This window comes from Peromyscus californicus, unplaced genomic scaffold (assembly GCF_007827085.1).
Source record: "Peromyscus californicus insignis strain IS unplaced genomic scaffold, ASM782708v3 Scaffold_8__1_contigs__length_139910024, whole genome shotgun sequence".
NCBI classification, from domain to species: Eukaryota; Metazoa; Chordata; class Mammalia; order Rodentia; family Cricetidae; genus Peromyscus; species Peromyscus californicus.
Window position 1 is genome coordinate 27934603 of NW_026294606.1, and position 23726 is coordinate 27958328.

Here is a 23726-nt window from a genome sequence, read left to right on the forward strand (position 1 = left end):
GACAATGGTGGAGATAGCAAGAGAGAGAGAGAGGAGGTGACAGGGAAGCGGGAAGACAAACCATGTGGTTTATAAAGAGGGAAAGGCCAGGAAGCTAGCAGGTACTTTGAAATACGTAACAGTACTTGTGACACTAAGGGATCCTGGAGGCCAGCATGGACTTTGATATGTTGATAGACACTACAGGTCGCCATGTCTTTTCTGCCGGACATAAGGGAAAGGACTCTTTTTGGCAAATGGGAACCAGTTTCATAAGTTCCTGAGGCATGCTGGCTTTAATTTAACCACCAGAAATCCTTCTATAGTTCATCTTAAGCTCATATGTGGATATATGGACATCCTGAGACCCAACCACAGATCGCCGAGGCAATTAAACATAAGGATCTTGTAGATCATTCACTCTCCAGCAGGGTGACCAGTAGTCATTGTGTCAAATTTGAATTGAATTGTGCCTATTCTGGATGTGTAAAATACAAACTGTTTGAGAACAGAACAAAGTAACATAATTTAATAACTTTTTACAGGTATTACAGATTGAAATTATAATATTCTGATAGATAAATATAATACATTGTCATTAATTATTGTTAAATAGAGTATATTATTAACTGACTTTCACCTGTGTTCTTTTATATTTTAACTTGGGGGCTAATAAAACATTAAATTCTGCATGTTAATTGACTTCTTCTCCAGTCACACTGTTCAAATTGCTTTTGGGGGGCTTTCAGGCTCCCCCCATGTGCTTAAGTTGAGAAGTGGCTGAAATGAAGTGGTCATTCTCTTTTCTCAGAGATTCTGGAGCTGTACAAGTCAGTCAATCCCAATTTGCACTTGTCAAAACGCATAGAATGTGCACGGCAAAGAAAGCTTAATGTATGCACAATTTTTTAAAAAAATCATTTAGGAAGTCAAGGATGGAATTCAGACTGTGACAAGAATCTAATTATATGGCAAGTGCATGAGAAATCACTGAGGGTGGGAAGGGGAAAGATGCTGACCCATGTAACTGAACTGGAGTCTGCAAGACAAAGGAAAGAGGGGTGTCTGTAGACACCATCCGTCCTCCCGTTGAGCGCTCTTTCCCATGGGCAATCAGGACAGCACTGACACCTCCACACATGTCTTGGAAGTGAACGATTGGGTGGAAGGGTAGCAGAAAGTGGGTGTCAGTTGTTCCACTGTTGGAGGAGAGGGGGAAGGGCGGAATGATCCCTGTGCTGAGGAGTGGAGTCAGAGACACCATACGGACCCATGTTTAGTTTAATGGAGGCACAGACAGATGCATAGCGAAGTATTTACTGGTCTGTGTGCATACACACAATTTCATATATTTTCTGACTGAGTCAGATGGAGTGACTGGAAACTAGACCATCTCTCGGCAGCAACAACACACCAACTGTCCAGGTTTTGTTTTCGAGGTCCAAGAAAAGGAACCAGAGCTTCCTGGAGAAAAGGCCCTTTCTAGACTTGAATGGAATTCTAAAAACCTCTAAAGGGTCCTCCTGGAGAACTGTGCTGTGTCAGAATGAAAGGAAAACAGTCGACAGTTATGGAGTCTGTCAATGGGAGACACAGGCCAACTGAAAGAGTTCTTTCTCAATGGTCACAGCTGGGACAATATGTGCAAGAAAACAAAGCAACACAGGTGACCAAAAGGCAAATATCAGCCCGTCTATACAGATGTGAATAAAGACCTGAATAAATTAACAACAACAACAACAAATAACAAAGAGACAAATAACCCACCCAGAAGAAATCTCCCTTCCCATTATGTAGTCTCTGCCCAGGACCTTGCTCATTGCTTCTTACTTCCCCTTTCTGGAAATAATTTCCGAATACAGTGACTTCTTTCCAGACAACACAAAATGGAAAGAGAAACAGAGAGCAGAAGCTCAATAAGCACCTCGCCAGGTGATCGAGGTTAACAGCAACAGATACAACCCGTTTCTTAGCTCAGGTTCCAGCTGCCTTACCACCGCGGACAGCTTAAACAGCAGAGATTTCTTTCTTACATCCTTCAGGTGAGAACTCCAGCATCAAGGCCTCAGCAAGGCTGACTTCATTATGAGGTCTACTCCTGTCTCCTGTGGAGCTGCCATATCACAGTGTACTCACATGACCTCTCCTTTGAGCACACACAGGGACTGCAAGCAAGGGACCTCAAAGAGTCCTAAATCAGTGTACAACCTGAAGCTAAATCGACTGGGACAAAACAGAAGGGCAAGTCTACTTGTTGTTGACCTGAACAATTTTGTCTATCATCCCAGAACACAGAAGGCAAAATAAAAATAGACAAATAGAATTGCATCAAATTAGCAAGCTTCTGCACAGCCGTAGAAACACAAAACTTAGAAATGGCCTCCAAAAGGGGGACATTTGCAAAAGGAGTCCGTGTCCACGCTACTCAAAATTCAAAAGCAAGAAAAAATAACCCAACTCAAACAAGGGCAAAGGAACTAGAAGGATTGCTCAGTGGTTAAGGGCAGTGGTTGCTCTTCCAAAGGAGCCAGGTTCAATTCCCAGCACCACATAGAGGCTCACAATTATCTATAACTCCAGTTCCAGGGGATCTGGCACCATCTTCTGGTCTCTGCAGGCACCACACACAAATAGCACACAGACACACATGCAGACAAAACATACCTTCACATAAAAGAAAAAGAAAATGAAGAGTAATACTTGCTATTCGGTAAAAAAAAAAAAGACAATTCTCAAAAAAATGGTATATAAGGGACTTGAGAGGTGGCTTAGCAGTTAAGAGGATGGATTGCTCTTCCAGAGAACCTGAGTTTGATTTCCTACCAGCCACATGGTAGCTCATAATCTCCTGTAACTCCCAGCTCCAGGAGATCTGACAACTCTGACGTCTGTGAGAATCCACACTCATGTGTACATATACCTAGTTAAACACAAAAGAAGCTTTTTTAAATGGCTTACAAAGAGTCAACAAATATATGAAAAAATATTCAGCATTTTCAGAAAAGTTCAAATCAAAACCCCAATGAGATATTACCTCATCCATCACTCACTGGACTCTAAAAATGTAGTCTTATTCAAAGCAAAGCTTGGCCATGCTGATAGGAAAACTAAGAAAAACAAAACCAGTATGCTGGGTGTTCAGTACATGTTTGAGTAACAGAGAGGATGGACACACAAAACCTCAGGAGATACGAACAGCACAAGCAGGGAGGAAGTTGACGCTCATAATCACTTATGGGAAAAGTGACATGAGGAATATTCTTTTGAACTAACCACATAAAAATTTCCACTAAAAGTGATTGAAACTGTGTAGCATACGTTTACCAGATGCAGAGCAGCTCAGCAGTTTCTAGAAAGTGGCACTAGAAAAAGCAGAGAAGCACCACCCTCCTTTCCACGTCCTTTGCCCCATACCTCAATTCCATATGGCTGACTACCTTTCGTGGGAAAGAAACAATCATAAATAAATGTCCCTCCCCTGAGTTCTATGAGCCACTCTTGCAAATTTACCAAAATCCCAGGAAGGGAATCAGAGCAACCCTAAATTTATTGGCAGTTGTCAGAAGCACAGTGGACGACCCACCTCTTGCTCCTGGCACCTGAAGTGAGGACAGTCGAGTGGGATTGAGCCCCTAACCTGTGGGGTCTGATGCTTTCTCCAGGTAGCTAATGTGAAAATTGAATTATAGGATGAGCATTTGTGGCTCACTGGAGAATTTTTTGGTGGGTGGAGAAAAAAAATCTCACACTTCTGGTCCCAGTAGTTTTGTGTGACTCTGTTAGAGTAGAAATAACAATTCGAGAAATGTCCAAAGGCAATCAAATATCTCACTTAGGAGGGCTATTTTAACATAGATGAAAATAAAACAGATGGTAATAATCAGTGAGTGCCTAGGCTGTGGGTAGAGGTCATATATAAATGAATAGGCGGTATTGTATTGATGTTGAAATTATGAACATAAACTAGTGGGTTTATATCAATAGCATTTTTACAAAGACTGCCCATATACAAAAATGGAGATGTGTGCATGTGTGGACTAGGACACCACTGTAATCTCAGAATATTTCTCTACAATAAAAAGGATTCATCAGTTACAAAAGAGGAAACAGCAAATCCAAGGGTTGGCCCCACAGATAAAGGTGCCCTCTACCAAAACTGATAACCTGAGTTCAATCAGTTCAGTCTCTCCTTTCAGGGAAAGAATTGACTTCCAAAAGGTGTCCCCTGAGCTCCACACTCAAGAGAAAGAGAGGTAGAAGGAGACAGAGAGATGGAATGGGGGCAGACACCAACCCAAGCTACCATCATTGCTGCAGACCGTCAACATCATTATGAGAGGTATGGAAAACACAGCTTTTGTGATCTGGGGTGATCCTAATATCACAGAATGTTAAAGAGGGAATGTGATATGGGCCACATGGAGGATCATCCTTGTACCCTCTGGTCTTGAAAACTATCTTGTACCAGGATTTTTCTTTTGGGCCACCAACAAGTTCTCAAATCACAACATGGACATGGAGACTTAGTTTTGAATGCTTAGCCTAGCTTAGGCTCGTTTCTGGCTGGCTCTTTTAACTTAAATTAACCTGTTTCTCTTTATCTACGTTTTGCCTCAGGGCTTTTTACTTTTCTTTCCTTCTGTATGTCACACTTTCACTGCTTCTCATGTCTGGCTGCCTGGCTTCTTGCTCCGGGCATGTCCCTCTTTTTCCCCTCATTCTCCTTTCTTCTCTCATCCTAGATTTCTCCTCCTACTTATTCTCTCTGTCTGCCAGGCCTGCCTATCCCTCTCCTGCCTAGCTATTGGCTGTTCAGCTTTTTATTAGACCAATCAGGCAACTTAGGCAGGCAAGGTGAAACAAATGCAACACATCTTTACATAATTAAGTAAATGCAGCATAAACAAATGAAACACATCTTTACATCATTAACAAAGGCAGCAGAAACAAATGTAACACACCTTTACACAGTTAAAGTAATATTCCTTAGCATAAACAAATATAGCACAACTTTACATAGTTAAATATTCCACAATACCAGCTAGGACCTGAAACACATGAGATGCTTTTTTTTAAATGTTAAGCCAGTTTCACAACATTGTTGGATTAAATTGTGTGTGCTTTTTCATCCATCATTGTGTATGAGAGGGGTTGCTTTAAAGCAAATGGTTTGGGAGGACTTCTCAAATTCTTGACAACAATTTTTTAGACTTTTGAGATGTTAATTTATTTACCACATGTAAAACATCTGAAAAGTACCCAGTATATGACAGCAGTTATTTTTTTCTTTTTTCTCTTTTTTATTTACTCTTCTCCCATATATTACATCCGACTGCAGTTTTCCTCTGTGTTCCCAGTCCCTTCCCACCCCCCAGATCCACTTCTCCTCCTTTTGCTTCAGAAGAGGGCAGGCCTCCCAGGGATATCAACCAAATATGGCATATCAAGTTATAATAAGCCTAGGAACATCCCCTCATATTCAGGCTGGATAAGGCAACCCAGTGGCGGGGAAAGGGTCCCAGAAACAGGCAAAAGAGTCGGAGACAATCCTTACTCCCACTGTTGGTGGTCCCACAAGAAGACCAAGCTACACAGCCAGAACATACACGCAGAGGATCTAGGAGATTTCCACACAGGCTCCCTGATTGTCAGTTCAGCCTCTGTGAGACCATATGAGTCCTGCTTAGTTGATTCTGGGGTCCATTTTCTTGTGGTGCCCTTGACTCATCTTCCACAGGATACCCGGAGCCCTGCCTAATGTCTAACGTGGGTCTCTGCATCTGCTCCCATAAGTTGCTGGATGAAGCCTCTCTGATGACGATTATGCTAAACTCTGGTCTACAAGTATAGCAGAGTATCATTAGAAATCATTTCATTGGCTTTTTTGCTGCCAGTCATGTTTGGTGCTATCCTAGGTCTCTGGGCTATCCAGACAGTAATTATTTATATATTTTAACATAATTTTTATTGATTCTTTGGGAATTTTACACCATGCACCCTAATCCCACTCATCTCCCAGTCCCTCCATATCTGTCCTTTACCCTTGTAGTGTCCCCCCAAAGAAAATTTAAAACTAAATAAAAACTAAAATTAAAATTTAAAACATACAAGCAAAAACACAAAAAAACAACAACAACAAAGCAAAACAAAAACAGACAAACAACAACAAAAAAAATCCACTTCGCTCCTCTATCTTTCCCACCTCCCATCATCTCTTCCTTCATATTAGTGGCATTGGGAGCTATGGTGTGTCATGTAGTAGACCCTTCTGTCCAAACAGCTTTACTTACAAATGCTCATTGTGTAAGGAGTTGTTGGTGAGGTTCAAAGCCTCTGGCTTCTGGTATACCATCAATACTGGACCCTCCAGGATATCCTGCTGTTGCTCCAAGTCATGGAGATTGTATGACTGTTGTTCTACCAAACCAGTCCCTTTGAGCACTCCAGCAGGTCATAGATTGGGTAGATGCTGGGGTGTGCCAACTCAAAGCCCTGAATGTGTGTGTGCCTAGGAGGTAGCTGAGTTGGTCAGTACAGGCTGCTGGGATCACCTCCCTCAGACAAGGGTGGGACTATCTTTCTCAAGTGCAGGGGCCAGCTCTCCTGTGAGGGGTAGGGCCAGCTCTCCCAGGGCCAGTAAGGGCCAGAGCCAGCTCAGCACAGCCCTCAGACTTCAACACGCATGGTTCACATGGGCTTCTGTGTTAACATAGGCAACAGTAGCTGTGTGGTCCCCAAACTCCAATATGGCCTCATGTGGCAGTCCAGACCCTAAGCATCTGCATGACCTTTAATGGTAACAGGAGCCATGGACATCAACACAGAGCCTGGCTGTGGTAAAGCCACGGACCCAGACATGGTCCTCAGCTGCCGTTTGGGCCTGGACATCACCACAGCACCAGGTGGCAATACAAGCCACTCAGATCTGTGCGGCCCCAGTGGCAGCATGACCCTGGGATACTAACATGGCTACAGGTGGTAGCCCAGACCCCAGGCATCTGCACAGCCTTTGGCGATAACAGGAGCCATGAATATCAATCAACACTGGCTGTGGTAGGGCCACAGACCTAGACTTCACACTCGGCAACAGCTTGGGGCTGGATGACACTATGGCCCCTGATGACAGCATAGGTCACTCAGATAGGCATGGCCCCAGCTGCAATGGAGCCCTTAGACACCAACCTGGCCCCAATTGGAGTATGGCCCTCGGACACCAACTTGGCCACAGGTGGTGGCCCAGACCTAGGGCATCCATGTGGCCTTTGGAGGCAACACAGACCATGAACACCAACACAGACCCTGGCTGCTGTAGGACCACAGACCCAGACATGGCCCTAGGCTGCAGCTCAGGCCTGGAAGTCACTATGGCCCCAGGTAACGCAAAGGCCACTCAGATATGAATGCCCTCAGCAGCAGCATGACCCTCAGATACCAACATGGCTTCAGGTGTCGGAGCAGACCCTGGGCATCTGCATGGCTTTTGGTGGTAACAGGAACCATAGATCAACACAGACCCTGGCTGCGGTAGGGCCATCTACCCAGACATGACCCTCGGCAGCGGCTTGGCCTGGATGTCAACATGGTCCTGGATGGCAGCACAGATCACTAGATCAGCATGGCCCTACTAGCAGCATGGCCCTCAGACACTAACATGGCCTCAAGTTTCGGCCCAGACCCTGAGCATCTGCACAGCCTTCAGTGTGCAGAACCACTGACATCAACACAGACCCCGGTGGCAGGAGGGTCATGGGCCTAGCCTTCACCATGGCACCAGGCAGCAAACAGGCCACCCACATCAGCTACTTCCTCACTGCCTTTATCTCTTCAGATCTGCCTCTCTCCATAGCACATGAACCATTCTCTCTCTCTCTCTCTCTCTCTCTCTCTCTCTCTCTCTCTCTCTCCCATTTCTCCACCATAAATTCACTCACCATAATGGCACACATCTACCCAATGACACAATGCACCAGGCAGGCCTATGGGTGCCCTCCACCCTCCCGGGCCTAGTCTATTTTTATATATTAATCCTTTGAGAATTTCATATAATGTATTTTGATCATGTTCATCTCTTTCCCCTCAACTCCTCCCAGACGTCTTTTCCACACCCACCCAATTTTTGTCTTCAGAAAGAAAGAAAGAAGGAAGGAAGGAAGGAAGGAAGGAAGGAAGGAAGGAAGGAAAGAAAGAAGAAAGAAGGGGGGAAGAAGGGAGGGAGGGAGGGGACCCATCAAGTCCAATTGGTACTGCCTGTATACTTGAGTATGGGATCATCCACTGGAGTGCAATTGACCCACCAAGGGCCTCATTCTTAAGGAGAACTGACTCACCCTCTGTTGGACATCAAGTGCCAATAGCTTCACAACTACAGGTGAGATTCCCTGCCCTACTTCTGTCTCCAAAGCTCTCACAACCACTCTGAGTTCATATGTGCAACTGCCCTGTTGTGTCTGTAGTCATCCACTGCTCCTCTCTCTTACACTCTTCCTTACAAGGATCCCTGAGCTTTGGGAGGAGGGGGTATAATATAGATCTCCCGCATAGGCCTGAGCGTTCCAGTCTGATATTCTATGCATCCCGACCAGCTGCGGGTCTCTGTGTTAATCTCCATCTTGATATCAATTTTTGTGATTGTAATTTGCTTTTTTTCATTTTCTTTAAGGTGCTATTGAACAAAAGTCTTCCATTTATTATAATCAGATCAATATTTTTCAGTTCACGGTTTTTAATGTTTTTTAAGGCCTAATCTTCATCTAGCTGAGTGTGGTTGTGCATGCCTATAATCTTAGTGCTCAGGAAGGTAAGGCAAGAAAATGGCACATTCAGGACAAATCCAAGCTGCATAGTAAGTTCCAGACCGGCTTGGACTAAATATCAAGATCCTGTCTCAAAACAACAAAGAAACAAACAAAAACCCTTCATCTTATATGGTAACTTGTATTTCAAAGTTTTTGGATAGTTAAGTCTCTATATTAGTCTATTTATATTACTATAACAAAGCACTAAGGATGCTTCTTCTTACAAGCAGAGACTGAAATGGAACAGGGTACCAATGGCAAGAGATATGGAATTGTGTGTGTATGTGTGTGTGTGTGTGTGTGTGTGTGTGTGTGTGTGTGTGTGTGTTGAGCATATGGTATGTGGTGTATATGTAGATAGATAGATATGGATATAGATATAGATATAGATATAGATATAGATATAGATATAGATATAGATATAGATATAAATATAGATATAGATATAGATATAGAGTCCTCTAGTTGGTCTCTCTATGAAGCTAGCAGTATTCATTCATGGATCACCATGATGATTTTACCAGATCCCAATCACTTCCCAAAGGCCCAGTCTCTAAACATCACAGTTTCTACTTCTCTTAATACCTCATTACAGTGATTAAATTTCAATACAGGAACCATTGAGGGACACACTAACTTTATGAAAACTGTAACAAAGGCTTTAATCACCTGGAATTGATTTTTTATTTTTATTAATTTATTTTGAAATAACTTCAAACATTAAAGAAAATAATGCCAGGGGAAAACAGAACTCAAGTCCCCTTTCATTTCCCCAGCTCTTAACATATTACTGTGTTTTTACCATGCTATTTATTTGCCTGTATTCTAGCTGTTCTTTTCTGAATGCTGTGATCCCTAACACTCCAGGAAACCACCACCCAAGCACACCTTTTTCTACACACAAGTCTCCAATCAAAAATCAGCGCTCACATAACATTGTGTCACTCATGGACCTCATTCAAGTTTTTAACAGTGCCAACAACATCTCCTTCTGATCTAGGGATCACACATGGGAATACAAATCACACTTAATCCCTATTTCTCTTCCAGTTGGTCCAGTGTGGAGAGATGTTCACACTGTCACACACCATGCAGATGTCACCATGCAGACGTTCACCTCGTCACACACACAGGAGCTCTGCACAGCCTTGCCTTGTGAGTCATTCTCTACGTACATTCCACAACAATGCTTACTTTTAAGAGGAGAGCATGTACCTCCAGAATCCAAATGTATGCATTAAAACCAAGTTTCCTTGGTCGGCCATATGTTTCAAGTGTAAAGGTTTCATCTAATTTTGGAAAGTTTCATGACCTACAGTGGAAAGCCACCTTACCAAGGTAAACACGAGGGTGGAAGAGGCCTCCTAACAGGAATTCTCTCTCTCTCTCTCTCTCTCTCTCTCTCTCTCTCTCTCTCTCTCTCTCCCTCTCTCTCTCTCTCATTAAAGTTTTTCTTTCACATACAAGACAATGATTTTGTTTTACAGATGTAATCATTGTACTTTGCTCATATTCGTTCACCCCACTATTAACCCTTCTTGTCCCCATTCACTGCCTCCCTTCTTTTTTTCGGTACATAGACCCCCCCTTCTGCTTTAATAACACACACACACATTTTACATAGGAGAGACAATTTGTGACATGTGTCATCACCTCCACACACACACACATTTTCCCCTTCCCACCTTACATGGAGTTTTATTGAGACCTCAAATGAAATAATACCATACACAAATTCACTTTCCTCCTAGTTTAAATATAGTATAGTTATTTCAATTAAAAGAACTAGCTTTATACATTTATACTCATACTTTGATTAAAGGTTTTGGTTGAAGGTTAAAAACAATGACAGATTGAATTTAGGGAGATGTATTGTTAGGTCAATCCATTCTAGTACAACATTGGCTTTTTTTTCTGGCCTAGAAGACAGAGATAGAATCTCCCACTGGCCCTGGCAACTGCTTTTGCGAACAATTTCAAGGGGATGTGTCTTGAGATGGCAGCTTCTGGGAAGTCCATGAATGACGGATTAGTAGAGGAAGCTGGGAAATCAACTCAGAAACTGTTCAGCCAAACTGGAGTGGCCCAGCCTGAACTGAGAAAGAACCTGGATGCTTTAAGGAAAAGGAATTTCGTCTGCCTGTCACTTATGCACATCTACTTTAGGTGTTCCCTGTCTAACCTTCAGACCCAAACAGCAACAGGGGCTTCCTTCTTCTTCTTTTTTCTTTTTCTTTTTCTTCTTCTTCTTTTTCTTCTTCTTCTTCTCCTCCTCCTCCTCCTCCTCCTCCTCTTTCTTCTTCTTCTTCTTCTTCTTCTTCTTCTTCTTCTTCTTCTTCTTCTTCTTCTTCTTCCTCCTCCTCCTCCTCCTCCTCCTCCTCCTCCTCCTCCTCCTCCTCCTCCTCCTTCTTCCTGAACTGTGTTTGTTTCTCTAACTTGTAGGGAAATTACTAGTTATTTGAAGGAAAAAAAAAGTTCTGCCTCTGCTGACCTATGCCAGGCATTCCAGCATGGACGTTACGCTCTGGTGTTATGTGCATCCCCACTTCCAGGCATGTCCACACTATTCTAGAAAAGCTCTGGTTCACAAAAACTCAAAGCTGAAAATCCTTTGGAGATTAAATCATAGGCACATCCTCTTTGTTTTCAGATTGGGAGAATGCAACCTCAAGCCTTCTAGGGACAGCCACGGTTGCTTGGAAGCCAGGGCTGTATCTGCCCTCCTACATGGCCATCTTTCACGTTAAGTAGGACGTGGATAGGCTTTACGAATTAATTTAAAAGAGGAAATGTCCTCCAATCCAGCCCCAACCATGGATGCAGCCTCTGTGATCTCCGTCACCAATGCACATGCTCTGCCATCTTGGCTTTTGTTACCCTTCAATTCAGGAAGTGGGAAAAAACAAAGCCTGTCTGGGCCTAGACTGCAGAAAGACCTGTGTGATTTAAAAGGTTGGAAATTTCAAAAAACGAAAACATCGTTAGCATCTGCTTTCAATTATTCATCCCCCGGATTATTTATGGGCAGTACCTCTGCCAGACTCTCACTTCACTTTAGCAGAGGGGGCCAGTGTAAAGGAAAGGGCCAGCAGGGGACCCAGAGGTGGCTCAGCACAGCAGGTCCGGAATCTACGCACGCGTACGCCGAACTGCGGAGGCCTGCCCTCGCACAGAGGCTTCATCGGCTTTATTTAGTTTTTCAATTCACCCTCCTCACTCAAACCCTAAAGCCTCGAGTTCCAAGTGAGAAAGGATGTATTGAGTAGGATCCCAGGGAACCCACAGAAAATGTTCCAGAAGGTCCCGATGAGTGAGCAGGAGGAAGGCAAGGACGTTGAGGGCACGAAATGTAAATCCACCCGGTTCCCGGGCTCTGAAGCTATGGAGCGGAGAGGGGAAGACTCGACTCAGAGCCACGGGCGGGGGTGGAAGAGGGGGAAGCCGGGCGGCCCCGCGCGTGGAACCCTGAAGGGACCGGGGATACGGGGGCGGGCTTCCAACCTTGAGGTCCCGCCCCTGGCCAGCCCCTGCTCTACCATTGGAGGGTGTCGGGGGAGGGTCCGAGGGACGCCCCCCTCTCGCCACCCGTTCTCGCCCCGCCTCCTTCCCGCCCACCTTTTCTGCTTTTCTGGGAGCCTCTGAACACTGGAACAGGAAACCCCCGGCGCTGCCACTGGGACCCTGGAAAGTGCGCCCCCGCCGCCCCGCCCACCCACTGGTGACATCACTACGGGGCGGGGTACGTGGCTCCGCCCCCAGAGCCAGGGCGGCCTGCCTAAGGGGTCCGTGGTTCTGCCCCGCTGCCGACCTGGGTCCCCTCGGTGGGTGCACTTCTTGTTACACCGTGCGGCAGTCAGGACCCCGCGGTCCTCCTCAATTCCTCCACAGCCAGTCACCTGACTCCAATTTTGCATCTTTCTGTCCCTTTCTCAGTCTGTGTGTCCAGATGGCTGTGTGGGCTCCCAGTGCAGGGGCCTGGAGAGGCAACTACAACGGAAGCCCTACCTCCCTAATCCCTTTGCATTTCTGCTACTAACGTGATAGCCTAACGCGGTCACTCTTCAGTCTTGCAAAATATGAAGGTTTTTTTTTTTTATTTTCTCCTAATTTTCGTTTATCTCTTCAATTGGCTTAAGTAATAAAGTTAGCCAGTGCGGCCTTGGACATTTGATCAAAGACGTTAGAATTCAGGCTGGGGAAGAGGATGTGGTGCATTGCAGAAAAAGAAGAGAAAACCAAAACTTAATTGCGTTTAGGAAATAGCCCTGATTATTTTTCCATTTTACACGACCCACTACAGGACCTTGCACAAACGCAGCTGAAGAGACATTTCGTTGCTGCACAGTATGTGCTGGATCATCAAAAAGCAGCGCAGGTGTGTGGGGGTCCGGTTGTGCGTGCGTGTACGTGATGGACATTGGTGCGTGTGTGTAAACGTGTGAGTGCAGCCCAACAAATGACCCCAGGAGGCTCCCAGAAAAGAGTCTGCACACTGAAGCTTGCATTGGAAATTTCCTAAAGCGCTAAGAGTTTGTAAATCACAAGAATCCGAAAATCGTCTTAGCCAAGGCTCATTGCCCGGTGCCTTCCCCACCCCCCAAAATAGCTGTCTCTGCGTCTAGTGTAGCGGCCCCTCGGGTGGGTGCAAGTCGCCAGTGGCGAGATTCACAAGAGGGCACGAGGAGTCTATTTCTGGGGCCCCAGGTGTGCACGAACCCCTGGGGCCTGGGCGTGTACGCGCGCTCGCGTGCAATGTGTGCGGGCTGACTCGGGGGCGCTGGGCTCTGTTCCCGGGCGTGCGCATGTGTGCGGGTGCTGGGGGCCGGGTGTTGTGTTCACGCGCTCCAGGCTGCGCCTAGAGCTCAGCTGAGGGGCTGGAGAAAAAGAGGATAGGCAAGTGTGGGGTCTGCAGGCCGTGGAGGGAGGAGGGTGCGGCGATTCGGCTCGGCTGAGTTTCCCCCCCAGGCCAGAAGCACCTGAAACCTCGCTGCAGGGTTAGAAGTGTCTGGGTTCGTTGTGGCGCCGGTGGAGGAGGGAGCAGGTTGAACAATCGAGTGGGCGCGCCAGGACTCCCCGGCTCCGGGCGGGGAGAGGAGAGGGAGCCCCGATTCTGCGCACGGAGGGGGCGGGGCTGGGGGCCCCTGGAAAGAGGAGGCGGGGGTGGCCACCGGGATGGGAAGTGGTCACCCCACAGAGGCGAGATTTCGTTGAGATTGCACATTAATTGGAGATAGCTGATTAATTCCAGAGTCTTATGACTATAAATGGCGATTCTCTACCAAGGTGTCTATATTAAAAAAAAAAAAAATCAATCCGTGTCATCCCCCACGTCAGGCCTGCTCGTGGGCGTGAGGCTGTACTTCCTCCGCCCCCTCCTAATGGAGTGAACCATTCCCAGCTCTCCCCCCCCCCAGCCTCTCACTCTCTCGCTCTCTTTCTGTCTCTTCCTCGCTCCCTCTCTTTCTCTCCTCCCTCTGCCTTCCCAGTGCATAAAGTCTCTGTCGCTCCCGGAACTTGTTGGCAATGCCTATTTTTCAGCTTTCCCCCGCGTTCTCTAAACTAACTATTTAAAGGTCTGCGGTCGCAAATGGTTTGACTAAACGTAGGATGGGACTTAAGTTGAACGGCAGATATATTTCACTGATCCTCGCGGTGCAAATAGGTAAGTGGCCGCCCGGTCCGGCATGGTAGGCGACGGGAGATTGCCAGCCCCGGAGGCGCCTAAGGGGACTTGCTGGCCGGCGTCTGCCGCTGCATTCAGAAAACCCTGCAGACACCCGGGGTCGGGGCATTAGCTGTTTGGGACTCTGGAGTCCTGGTTCGGTTTTCCTAAAGTAAGGGACTTGAAGTGTGTGCGGCAGGCTGTTTTCCAAAGGGGTTTTCTCCTTTCTCTCCAAAGCGCACATCCATTTTTGCTACCCTTTCCCGGGTTAAAGCAGGGTCGGAGCGCTCGTGGCATGTGGCCCCTGTTATACTGCAAGGTACTATTTTGAGGGGTCGAAATGTGAATGCAGAAATTAGATGGCTATGCAGCTAGGTCTGAAAAGTTTATTGCAGAAAGCAAAGATATTCCAAGGCTGCCCTCAAACTGCAGCATTTAGAACTTTGTCCTTCCCCCGCCCCTCCCCCATATCCTAGCTGCAGCGTTTGCTCCGGGCACCGCAGACTCCGCGCCGAGGAGGATAAATCAGCCAAATATGCACCCATACACTTTTTCAGGCTCCCGTGTGTCTGTGACTTTACATATTAGCATCTCTATTATTTTTATATAGGAAGGGGTTTTACGCGTTTGCAATATGTCGTTTCGTGTGTTTGTTATTTTTGTTTGCAGCGGTTTATAGAAGGACTAATTCGGTCCCCATTTTATGTTAAGGAATGTTGAGTCTCAGTTACACTGTCAAAAAGCTTTTTTAAAGTTCATATTTCTCCAACCAAAATGTAAATGTTGTAAGTGCTAAAGAATCCGCTTGTCTGATGTCGGATGGGAACACTAATTAATGTAGCCGAAAAGTGAAAGTAAAGCAGCTTATTAATAGAATGGACAAGAGGAAAAAAATAGAAACTCTCCAATGGGTTTTCTGGAGATGGAAAGAACTGCTGTCATGTCAGGCTGTAGAATTCTTTATGGGCAAATCTTGCAGTATTTAAGGAGTGCGTTAGGGAATTTGTGTGGGACAAGAAAAGGAATGCTTAATATTTTTTTCTTCATAAGAAATGTAGAGGAATCAGTGTTCCCAGGACATTAAAATTGATTCTTTCCATCGGGGTCTATACGCATTTGACATGATTTTGGGGGATTTTTGTCATTTTGCAGAAACTGGGATTTTGCAGAGCAAGGGCCGTGTATGGGGATGTTGGCTTTTCCTTTAATTTTAGGAAATGACTTAATGCTTTGCATCTGATGATTTTGTGCCTTTGACACCAGTTCAAAGAGCTGCAACAATCCTAGGACATAGATTCCCAAGGGCAGCAAATTCTTTACGTGTTGGAAATAAGTGACTGTGGCATTTTGCAGTTAGGCTGCAAACGCTTCTAGATCAGGAAACAGTGATGATTTTAAGACAGGCGTTTCACCTGGAGGATGTTTGGGGACTCTGTTTTCCTTGTGGGTGAGAATAGAAAATAATGAAACAGTGATTGCAAGAGGGATGCATTTGATTAACCTCAGCCTGAAAATGACCAAAATACTGCCAGTGGAATTAAAATGTATATGTTCCCAAATGTCCACCACCACCACCACCCCCTTTTTTTGCATCAGAGCCTCAGTCTTTATTAATTCATGGATGGAAGCTGTCCCAAATCACTGACATTTGGCAAGAAAAGTGGGGGTTGCGGAGGGGCGGGGAAGTAGAGGATGGTGAGCGAATAAAGATGCGCCGAGAGGAAGTTTGGAATGAATGAAAGGTCCAACGAATGAATGAGCAAATGAAAACCGCACTGGATAGGGATGTTAGAGAAAACAGAGGAGCTGGGGTCGACTGCCGGGGGTTACAGAAACCGGGTTCTGAAAGAACCGAGAGCTCAGACTTGCGCAGAGGCTTGCGCCTGCAGACTCTGTCCCGCGCATTGCTTCCGGCTCTCCAGTGAAAGCTAGATCTCTAGAAGCCACAATTTCGAAACACAGAAATGTTCCTGAATTCGTATTTTACACACGCTCACACACATGCGCGCTGCAGGATCTGCTCCAGCAACGCCTGGGAAAATAAGGTGACAGGAGGGCTTCCTGCTCCCAGAAAGCCCCAACACCCCTTTTAAAAATCATCATGGCATCTTTAACGACTCCGAGTTTGGGGGGTGAGGAAGGCCCCAGGGCCAGGGAGACTAGGTTGCGTTTTGTTTCTTTCCTGCAAAGGCGTGTTTGTAACATGCATTATAGAGGAAGCTGTATAGGGTTTCTTCCATCGTGACTGAGCCACATTAGAACAAAGATTCATTTATTCATAGGTCGCGATGTCAGTGTTTAAAATTTGCTTTTGTTATAGTGCCGAGGGCTTTTAAAACTAGGTGTGAAGGAAGCTAGGTTTATGAAAGGTTATGTGTCTGCCCCGGCTGAGGTGGAAGTTAACCTCGGTCCCTTCCGCAGAGCTTCCCGTTCCGGATTAGGAAGCACTAGTCCCGCCTAGCTCTTCCTGCGGCAATCTGCCTGACGCGCAGCCCGCACGGAGGCTGCGTCTGGCTGGGTCACCTTCCCCCGGGTCTGCAGTAGCCTGGCGTTCAGGGACAGGTGGCTGCGTGAGACTGAGGATGCTGAGTGTTCCACCCCTCCGCGATGCTTTCAACAGGGTTAGGTGGTAGAAGAGGCCTGCGCCAAATCCCCTAGAGCCGAAGGCCCCTTTCCCTTCTAGGATTCCCCTTCTAGTAGTCACCCTTCCCCGCCCCTACAGTGGAGATTTGATCCTCCCTCGAGCCCTTCGGGTACCCTCAGGTGTTTGGGGCCTTTTTGCCCTCTATTTACTGAGCCCCCAACCCGGTTCGTTTGCCACCGGATGGGAAGAAATGGCTGTTGCGCCGCCCTAGTCTGCCTGGAAGCTAGTAGCTCTTAAATCCAGCGCTTCCAGATTTGGTTGGCTTGAGTTTGGGAGCTAGGATCCCAGCGTGGCCTGGGATTTTTCCTTCTCTCCGCTGCCTCTGGCCCAGCTTCTACCTACTTCAACCCCACCCCGCTCCGTAGGAGCCAGAGCCCTAGGCGGCAGCCTATCTGGCGCCTAGCAGGCTGGCTGGCTGCAACCTTGAGAGGAAAGGTCTGATCTCCTGGCTGTTTCCAGGAACATTAAGGGGGAGTGCAGAGGTGAGAGATGCAAAGAAGAAAAGGGAAAAAAAAACAGGACACACACACACACACACACACACACACACACACACACACACACACACACCAGGCTGCGGGCATTGACTGGGGTCACTGGCACAGATATATCTGTCACACACACACACACACACACACACACACACACACACACCAGCTACTGAGACCAATCCTCACCTCAGGTAGGTCCCTGAGCATTTAAACTGCCCTGCTTTAAAGCGGCAGGGAACTGTGCACCTAAGGGTCTCACAAACAACAGATTTCATGCTGGGCAATCGGTCTTGTAATAAAAACCATCCCGTCCGCGTGGCTGTTGCGGTCTTCCAAAGACTTTATTCATTCATTCATTCATTAAGCAATATTTGCTGAGCGCCTGACAGAGACCCAGCTGCCCGGTGGCTGCGTTGGGGGTGTGGCGCTTGGTTCAGCCGCGCAAGCCCGGACTCCACACCTCTCTGGCCCGGCCGGCCGGCCGTTTTGGCCCCCCAGCACTCTACTTCTCAGACCCCCTCTGTCACCACAAAAATGGAAGATTGCACCGCGAGACGTGACAGGGTTTTTGGTGGGGGAAGTGTTGAGAGACAAGGAGGGAGTGAGGAAAGAAGAGTAATAAAGGAGATGAGGGAGGTGAGAAGAGGGGGCGATGAAAACAGAAAAAGAAATGGAGCTCAGTTGGGGGAGCGAGCTGGAGAAAATAAATGGACTTACCTCCCTGCCACCCATCTGCACTCACCCACGCTCGGATCCCGCCATCTGCACCAGAGGTGGGCCGAATGCAAATAGGTCATTCCTGGGCCACTTCGCTGAATGTTAAGAGAGACCACCCCAAGGGGCCACAGGGTCAGTGGTGGGGCCTGGTGGTGGCAATGCTGACTGGTTCCCTCCTCCCCGCAGCTTACCTGGTGCAGGCCGTGAGAGCAGCGGGCAAGTGCGATGCAGTCTTTAAGGGCTTTTCAGACTGTTTGCTCAAGCTGGGCGACAGCATGGCCAACTACCCGCAGGGCCTGGACGACAAGACCAACATCAAGACCGTGTGCACGTAAGTGTCCTCTCTGACCCTGGGTTTCCCTTCTGGGAGCGCTGCTGAGGTCGGAGTTCCATGCCACTCCCCACCCCCACGCTCTGCCCTACCCCCTCCCCTCCTGGGCTCGACATTCTACTAGTGAGAATCTGTCTTTCTGCCTTCTAGCCAAGGCTGCCGACAGGCCCTCTGGCCCTGAGGCCCAGGTTCCTGGTTTAGAATTTGCACTGTCTAAGGGGACTTCATGGCCTGAGGTCGGCTAAGGGAGAGAATTCTCCCACTAACCTAAGTTTTCCAGTCTTAAGGGCCTGCACCCAACAGGCATGGACCCAGGGCAAGTGCCATTTTAGCAGTTTCTCATTCCACAAAATCTCTGCTTTGAAATGATTTCCCATCTTTCTTCTTGTGAGTAGGTAGCCTCCTACTACTCTGAACAGTTGACTCCAGTTTAAGAAGAGCTGGGGATAATAGGAGATTTAAGAGAAGCCCCCCTCCAAAGCACACTAAGCAAGTGCAGGAAGGGACCACGGGTCTCCTTGTTTCCTAGAGAAAGCCTGAAGCACTGGTGTGTGTCAGTGACTTTGGGGCTTGGCAGGTTTTGCTAAGTTTGCAGTCCATTCCCAGGTTTGGAGTAGCCACCCTCCTTGCTCCTATCACCCTTTCCCCTTCCCATATCTGTAGGATCTCCCCAGATGGGGGCAGCTGCGGGTCCACGGGTGAAGAGGCCTTCATTGCCTGGTTCAGTGGTGTTTTCTCAGTGGTTGGCTAGAAAGCCTGCATCTGCCATAAAGGAGGCATCCAGCAGAGCCCCACTGCAGTGGACCTCCACATCTTAGCTGCTGGAGGCCTTAGAAATGCCTTCAACTTTGTATTTGACCATTCCCACCAAATGGCCTTGTAATAAAGCTAGGGCAAGAAGCACTCTTTGTTCCCAGAAGTCAAGTGCCCACTTTCCATAGCGTATGCATGGTTCTTCTCTTCCTAAATAGGGGAGAAGGGTATTCATTTAAGCAATGATCAAATGGAGGGGCTTGTCTTGCTAAAAAAACTTTACTAAATACCTCAGTACCCACTAGGAACTCCAACAAGTAAGTGGCTGATATCTTTCTATCATAAAACAGAAAAAAATATTTAATTCCAAACATCTGATAAAAAAGAATCTGCAAAGCAAGGCAGGTTTGCATACTTCAAAACCTCCAGCATTTGCTAAAAGCATGATATATTCCTAGCTACCTTTAATTTTTTAGCAAGACTCAGGTCCTGGAAAACATAGACAAGAGAAGGGCTGTCCCTAAGGCTGCAGGCAGCTGGATCCAGAACCTACCATGTTAATAGTACCCATTGGTCAGCAAGTGGGTGAAGCTAACCTCTCCCAGCCCCAGGTGAATGTTTGCTCTTCTCCACACCCCATATCAAAGAAGTACTCAGTCCCTATCTGGGATACCTTAAAAAAGGAGCAGTCTGTGTGTCCTTTGCTTTCCAGGTGCAATTGCCTTAGAGTCTGCAGGGGAGTTGTCCCTTGGGCCTTGCAGTGTCTGTAAATCTTGGTATCTATTTACAAATTGTGGAGCCTGGAAGTCCTGTGCCCAGGTCCCGGAGCCCTAATAATTCAGAGAAAGGAGGAAGTCCTTAGGAGGCAGCCTAAGTTCCAAGAACCCCAACAAGCATTTATATATAACTCGCTGTGAGCCAGAAACCAGGTTTGAAGTGGAAGCGAAGGTTAAGCTTGCCTTCAACAAGCTTACAGTCCCGGTGCACGAACAGAAAGGAAAGAGCTGAGGAAAAAAAAAAAAATGCACCCACACTGCTAAGAGTAACTGCTGACCCTGAGCTCTAGATCTGGGAGCAGTGGGAGCCAGACATACAGATCGACCCACCTCCGAAAGGAGACAGAGCTTTAGGAATCGATCACGGCTTGGGATTATATTTAGTTTCGGGATCTATTTTGGGTTTCCACAAGAAAGGGGGACAAATTTAAAAAAAAAAAAAGACAGGTTGGATGAAGGTTGTGGGGGCGGGGCTGAAGCTGAGAGGGAGAAGGGGAAGAGGCTGAGTTAATGTGAGTCGATTTGAGAACTGTCCCGAGGTGGGGGATCCGGAGCCCGGTCCGGGAGTGAACAACATAGGTGTCCATCAAGCCCACTATAGAGAAGTGGGTACTACAACCTGGAGGTGGTAGGTCATAAACTCCGGCTATTCAAACCTATGAAAAATGCTAGGGAGAAGGTTAGAGTAAGAATCCACCTCGCAGACCTGGAGCCACCCACAGAGGTTTGCAAGAGCTGGAGAAGGCTCCACAGTCTACTCAGGTGCTCAGGCACTTAATACTCACCGACCTGGGAATGGAGAGAAGAGCTGGCGGGGGTCCCCAGACGCCTTTTGGAGGACCGGACTGTAGAAAGGCAGGATGACCTCGGAGGACCGAAGCAAGCGGGAAGCGCGGAAAGGAAGAGAGGGGGGAAAATGAAAGGGGATATGAGGAAAAACTGGAAACAAAAGGAAGGTGTGGGGGCTGGGTGGAGAGAAAGAAGGAGGGCGAAGGCGAAGGCGAAAGGACCGCGGCGGGGAGAGGAGGGAAACAGAAGGGGCGAGGGGGAGGAGAATGTGAGAAGCCAGGAGGGGAGGGCCTGGCTCAGAGCAAGTCACCCATCTTGCGAGCTAAGAGGCATTAATGGGCCGCAGCTTGCAAGGCTTAGTGCTGTTTTCTTAGCTTTCCCGGAGGAGGGTGAGCAATCTGTTTGCGCAGGCTGTGGTGCCAGTGCCACGCAGCGGGTGCGACCCCGCTCCTGGCTGTCAGGTCCCCTCTTGGCACCGGACTAGGGAAATCAGACGGAAAGGAGAGGCCCACACTCTGGGACCCGGTGTTTAGGATGAGCTAAAGATCTGGCCGGTCGTTACCCAGTGCGGAACAGGTCTGGGAAAGGGGAGGCGGGCGGGGAAGAGGCGCTCTGGGAGGTTGGCAAGGGCGCAGTCACCGGGAGCGTAGCTCTGGGGTCCTCCCGCGCCCAAAGTGATCCTGCTTCTTCTGTTTTGTTCTGTTCCTCGCCAGATACTGGGAGGATTTCCACAGCTGCACGGTCACAGCTCTTACGGATTGCCAGGAAGGGGCGAAAGATATGTGGGATAAACTGAGAAAAGAATCGAAAAACCTCAACATCCAAGGCAGCTTATTCGAACTCTGCGGCAGCGGCAACGGGGCGGCGGGGTCCCTGCTCCCGGCGCTTCCTGTGCTCCTGGTGTCTCTCTCGGCAGCTTTAGCGACCTGGCTTTCCTTCTGAGCGTGGGACCAGGTCCCCCCACCCCCACCCCCGGCGCACCCACCCACACTCACTCCATGCTCCCGGAAATCGAGAGGAAGAGCCATTCGTTCTCTGAGGACCTTGTGATTCTCTGTGATGTTGAAAACACTCATATGGGATTGTGGGAAATCTGTTTCTCTTTTTTATTTCGTTTGATTCCTTGTATTTTATTTGCCAAATGTTACCGATCAGTGAACGAGCAAGCACAGCCAAAACCGGACCTCAGCTTTAGTCCGTCTTCACACACACAAAAGAAAACGGCAAACTCACCCCCATTTTTAAATTTTTTTATTTTTTGGCAAAAGAATCTCAGGAATGGCCCTGGGCCACCTACTATATTAATCATGTTGATAACATGAAAAATGATGGGCTCCTCCTAATAGGAAAGCGAGGAGAGGAGAAGGCCAGGGGAATGAATTCAAGAGTGGTGTCCACGTGGGAAGCATCTGGTGAATACTCACACTCACGTCTTTCTTCCACAGTACCTTGTTTTGATCATTTCCACTGCACATTTCTCCTCCAGGAAAGCGAAAACACACAGTGTGGGCTTTGCATTTTAAGGATAAGAGAGAGATGAAAACAGGCTGGGTGTAGTGGGAAAGGTGGTCAGAGGAAATGCTATGGTCACTGAGGGGCTGGCTTCACCTGCTATTGCCGATGCATCTTTCAGGTCCACTGCCTTTATTTTCCCTCCTCTCTCTTGTTTTAGCTGTTACACATACAGTAATACCTGAATATCCAACGGTATAGATCACAAGGGGGTAATCAATGTTAAATCTAAACTATAGTTAAAAAAAGATTTTGACATAAAAGAGCCTTGATTTTAAAAAAGAGAGAGATGTAATTTAAAAAGTTTATTATAAATTAAATTCAGCAAAAATTTGCTACAAAGTATAGAGAAGTATAAAATAAAAGTTATTGTTTGAAATGGGGGTGTCACTTTTTTTCCCCTCCGCCGAGTTCCCAGAATATCTAGAGGAACGCACACGGGAGCCAGGTGATTGTTCACCAAACATCTGGATGTCGTCTTCACGGGAACCCTCATCAGTTAAGACGTTTGGCTGTGTCTCTCAGATTCGGCTTATATTTGAAGAAAAAAAGGGGTCGTTTTCAATTTCATTAGAGAACAGAGGCCTTCACTAAGTGTGCACTGGAGACTTTCACACGCAGGTACAATGACCGTGGTCAGCCGCCTGCCAAGCCCCCAGGTGGGCCTGAGCCCTAACCTAGGTTCCTGCAGGTCAGGCCCTAACCGCCACACACCTCTTCCTCTGCGGTGGCTAGAGGCAGCTTGCAAAGGAACCGCCATTAAGGGCTCTGCAGAGGGGCAGAGAGACTGCTTTCCCAGGCGGGGATCAGGCGAATCCTTTCATAATTAATAAGACGGCTCAGCTGAAATGGCGAGGAGACGGGGCCCTATTGATCTGCCCGTCGATCTGCTTCCACCTCTCCTATTTATAGGCTCCTCATGGCTTTACAGATTAGTAAACAGCCGCAGTGGAGACCCGGGTCCAGGGTCTGCATACATGGTGTAGGCTGGGGGAAGGAGAACTATACGCATAGGCTCTTGGGTTCATTGAAATCAAAATCTGATTTCACTGTAGGTAGGGATGGGAGGGAGTTCGTGGGTGCTCCCTAGGGTACGTGGAGGGGCGGGAGAAGGATGAAGGCTGATCCGGTGCTGAAGCAGGCTCCCACACCCAATAGCCCGCCGCCCGCGGCGGGAGGGTGTGCCAAAGCTCTGAAATGCAATGTGTAAACAATCGCTAGTGTAACAGTTCATAAATCAAACCCAGTGGGTCGCAGCCCAATCTGTATTCCCCCCA

At 47.5% G+C, this 23726-nt stretch overlaps 1 protein-coding gene and 1 long non-coding RNA gene across 3 annotated transcripts; one reads left to right on the forward strand and one right to left on the reverse strand.

Annotated features, from left to right (window-relative positions):
• Positions 1-14162: 14162 nt before the first annotated feature.
• Positions 14163-22828, forward strand: Nrn1 (neuritin 1). 2 transcript variants are annotated; one of them, XM_052728803.1, is made up of 4 exons: positions 17983-18186; position 18420; positions 18475-18619; positions 21651-22828. In XM_052728803.1, the coding sequence occupies exons 1-4, from the start codon at positions 18106-18108 to the stop codon at positions 21877-21879; spliced, it is 456 nt and encodes a 151-aa protein (XP_052584763.1). In that variant the 5' UTR covers positions 17983-18105; the 3' UTR covers positions 21880-22828. The 2 variants fall into 2 exon arrangements, with proteins under 2 accessions (XP_052584762.1, XP_052584763.1); XM_052728802.1 differs by lacking the exons at positions 17983-18186; position 18420 and adding an exon at positions 14163-14436.
• Positions 17892-18468, reverse strand: LOC128104054 (uncharacterized). The gene is made up of 2 exons (XR_008215850.1): positions 18289-18468; positions 17892-18091 (listed from the first exon to the last, which is right to left on the reverse strand). It is a non-coding gene; the product is annotated as an uncharacterized LOC128104054 (long non-coding RNA).
• Positions 22829-23726: the final 898 nt, after the last annotated feature.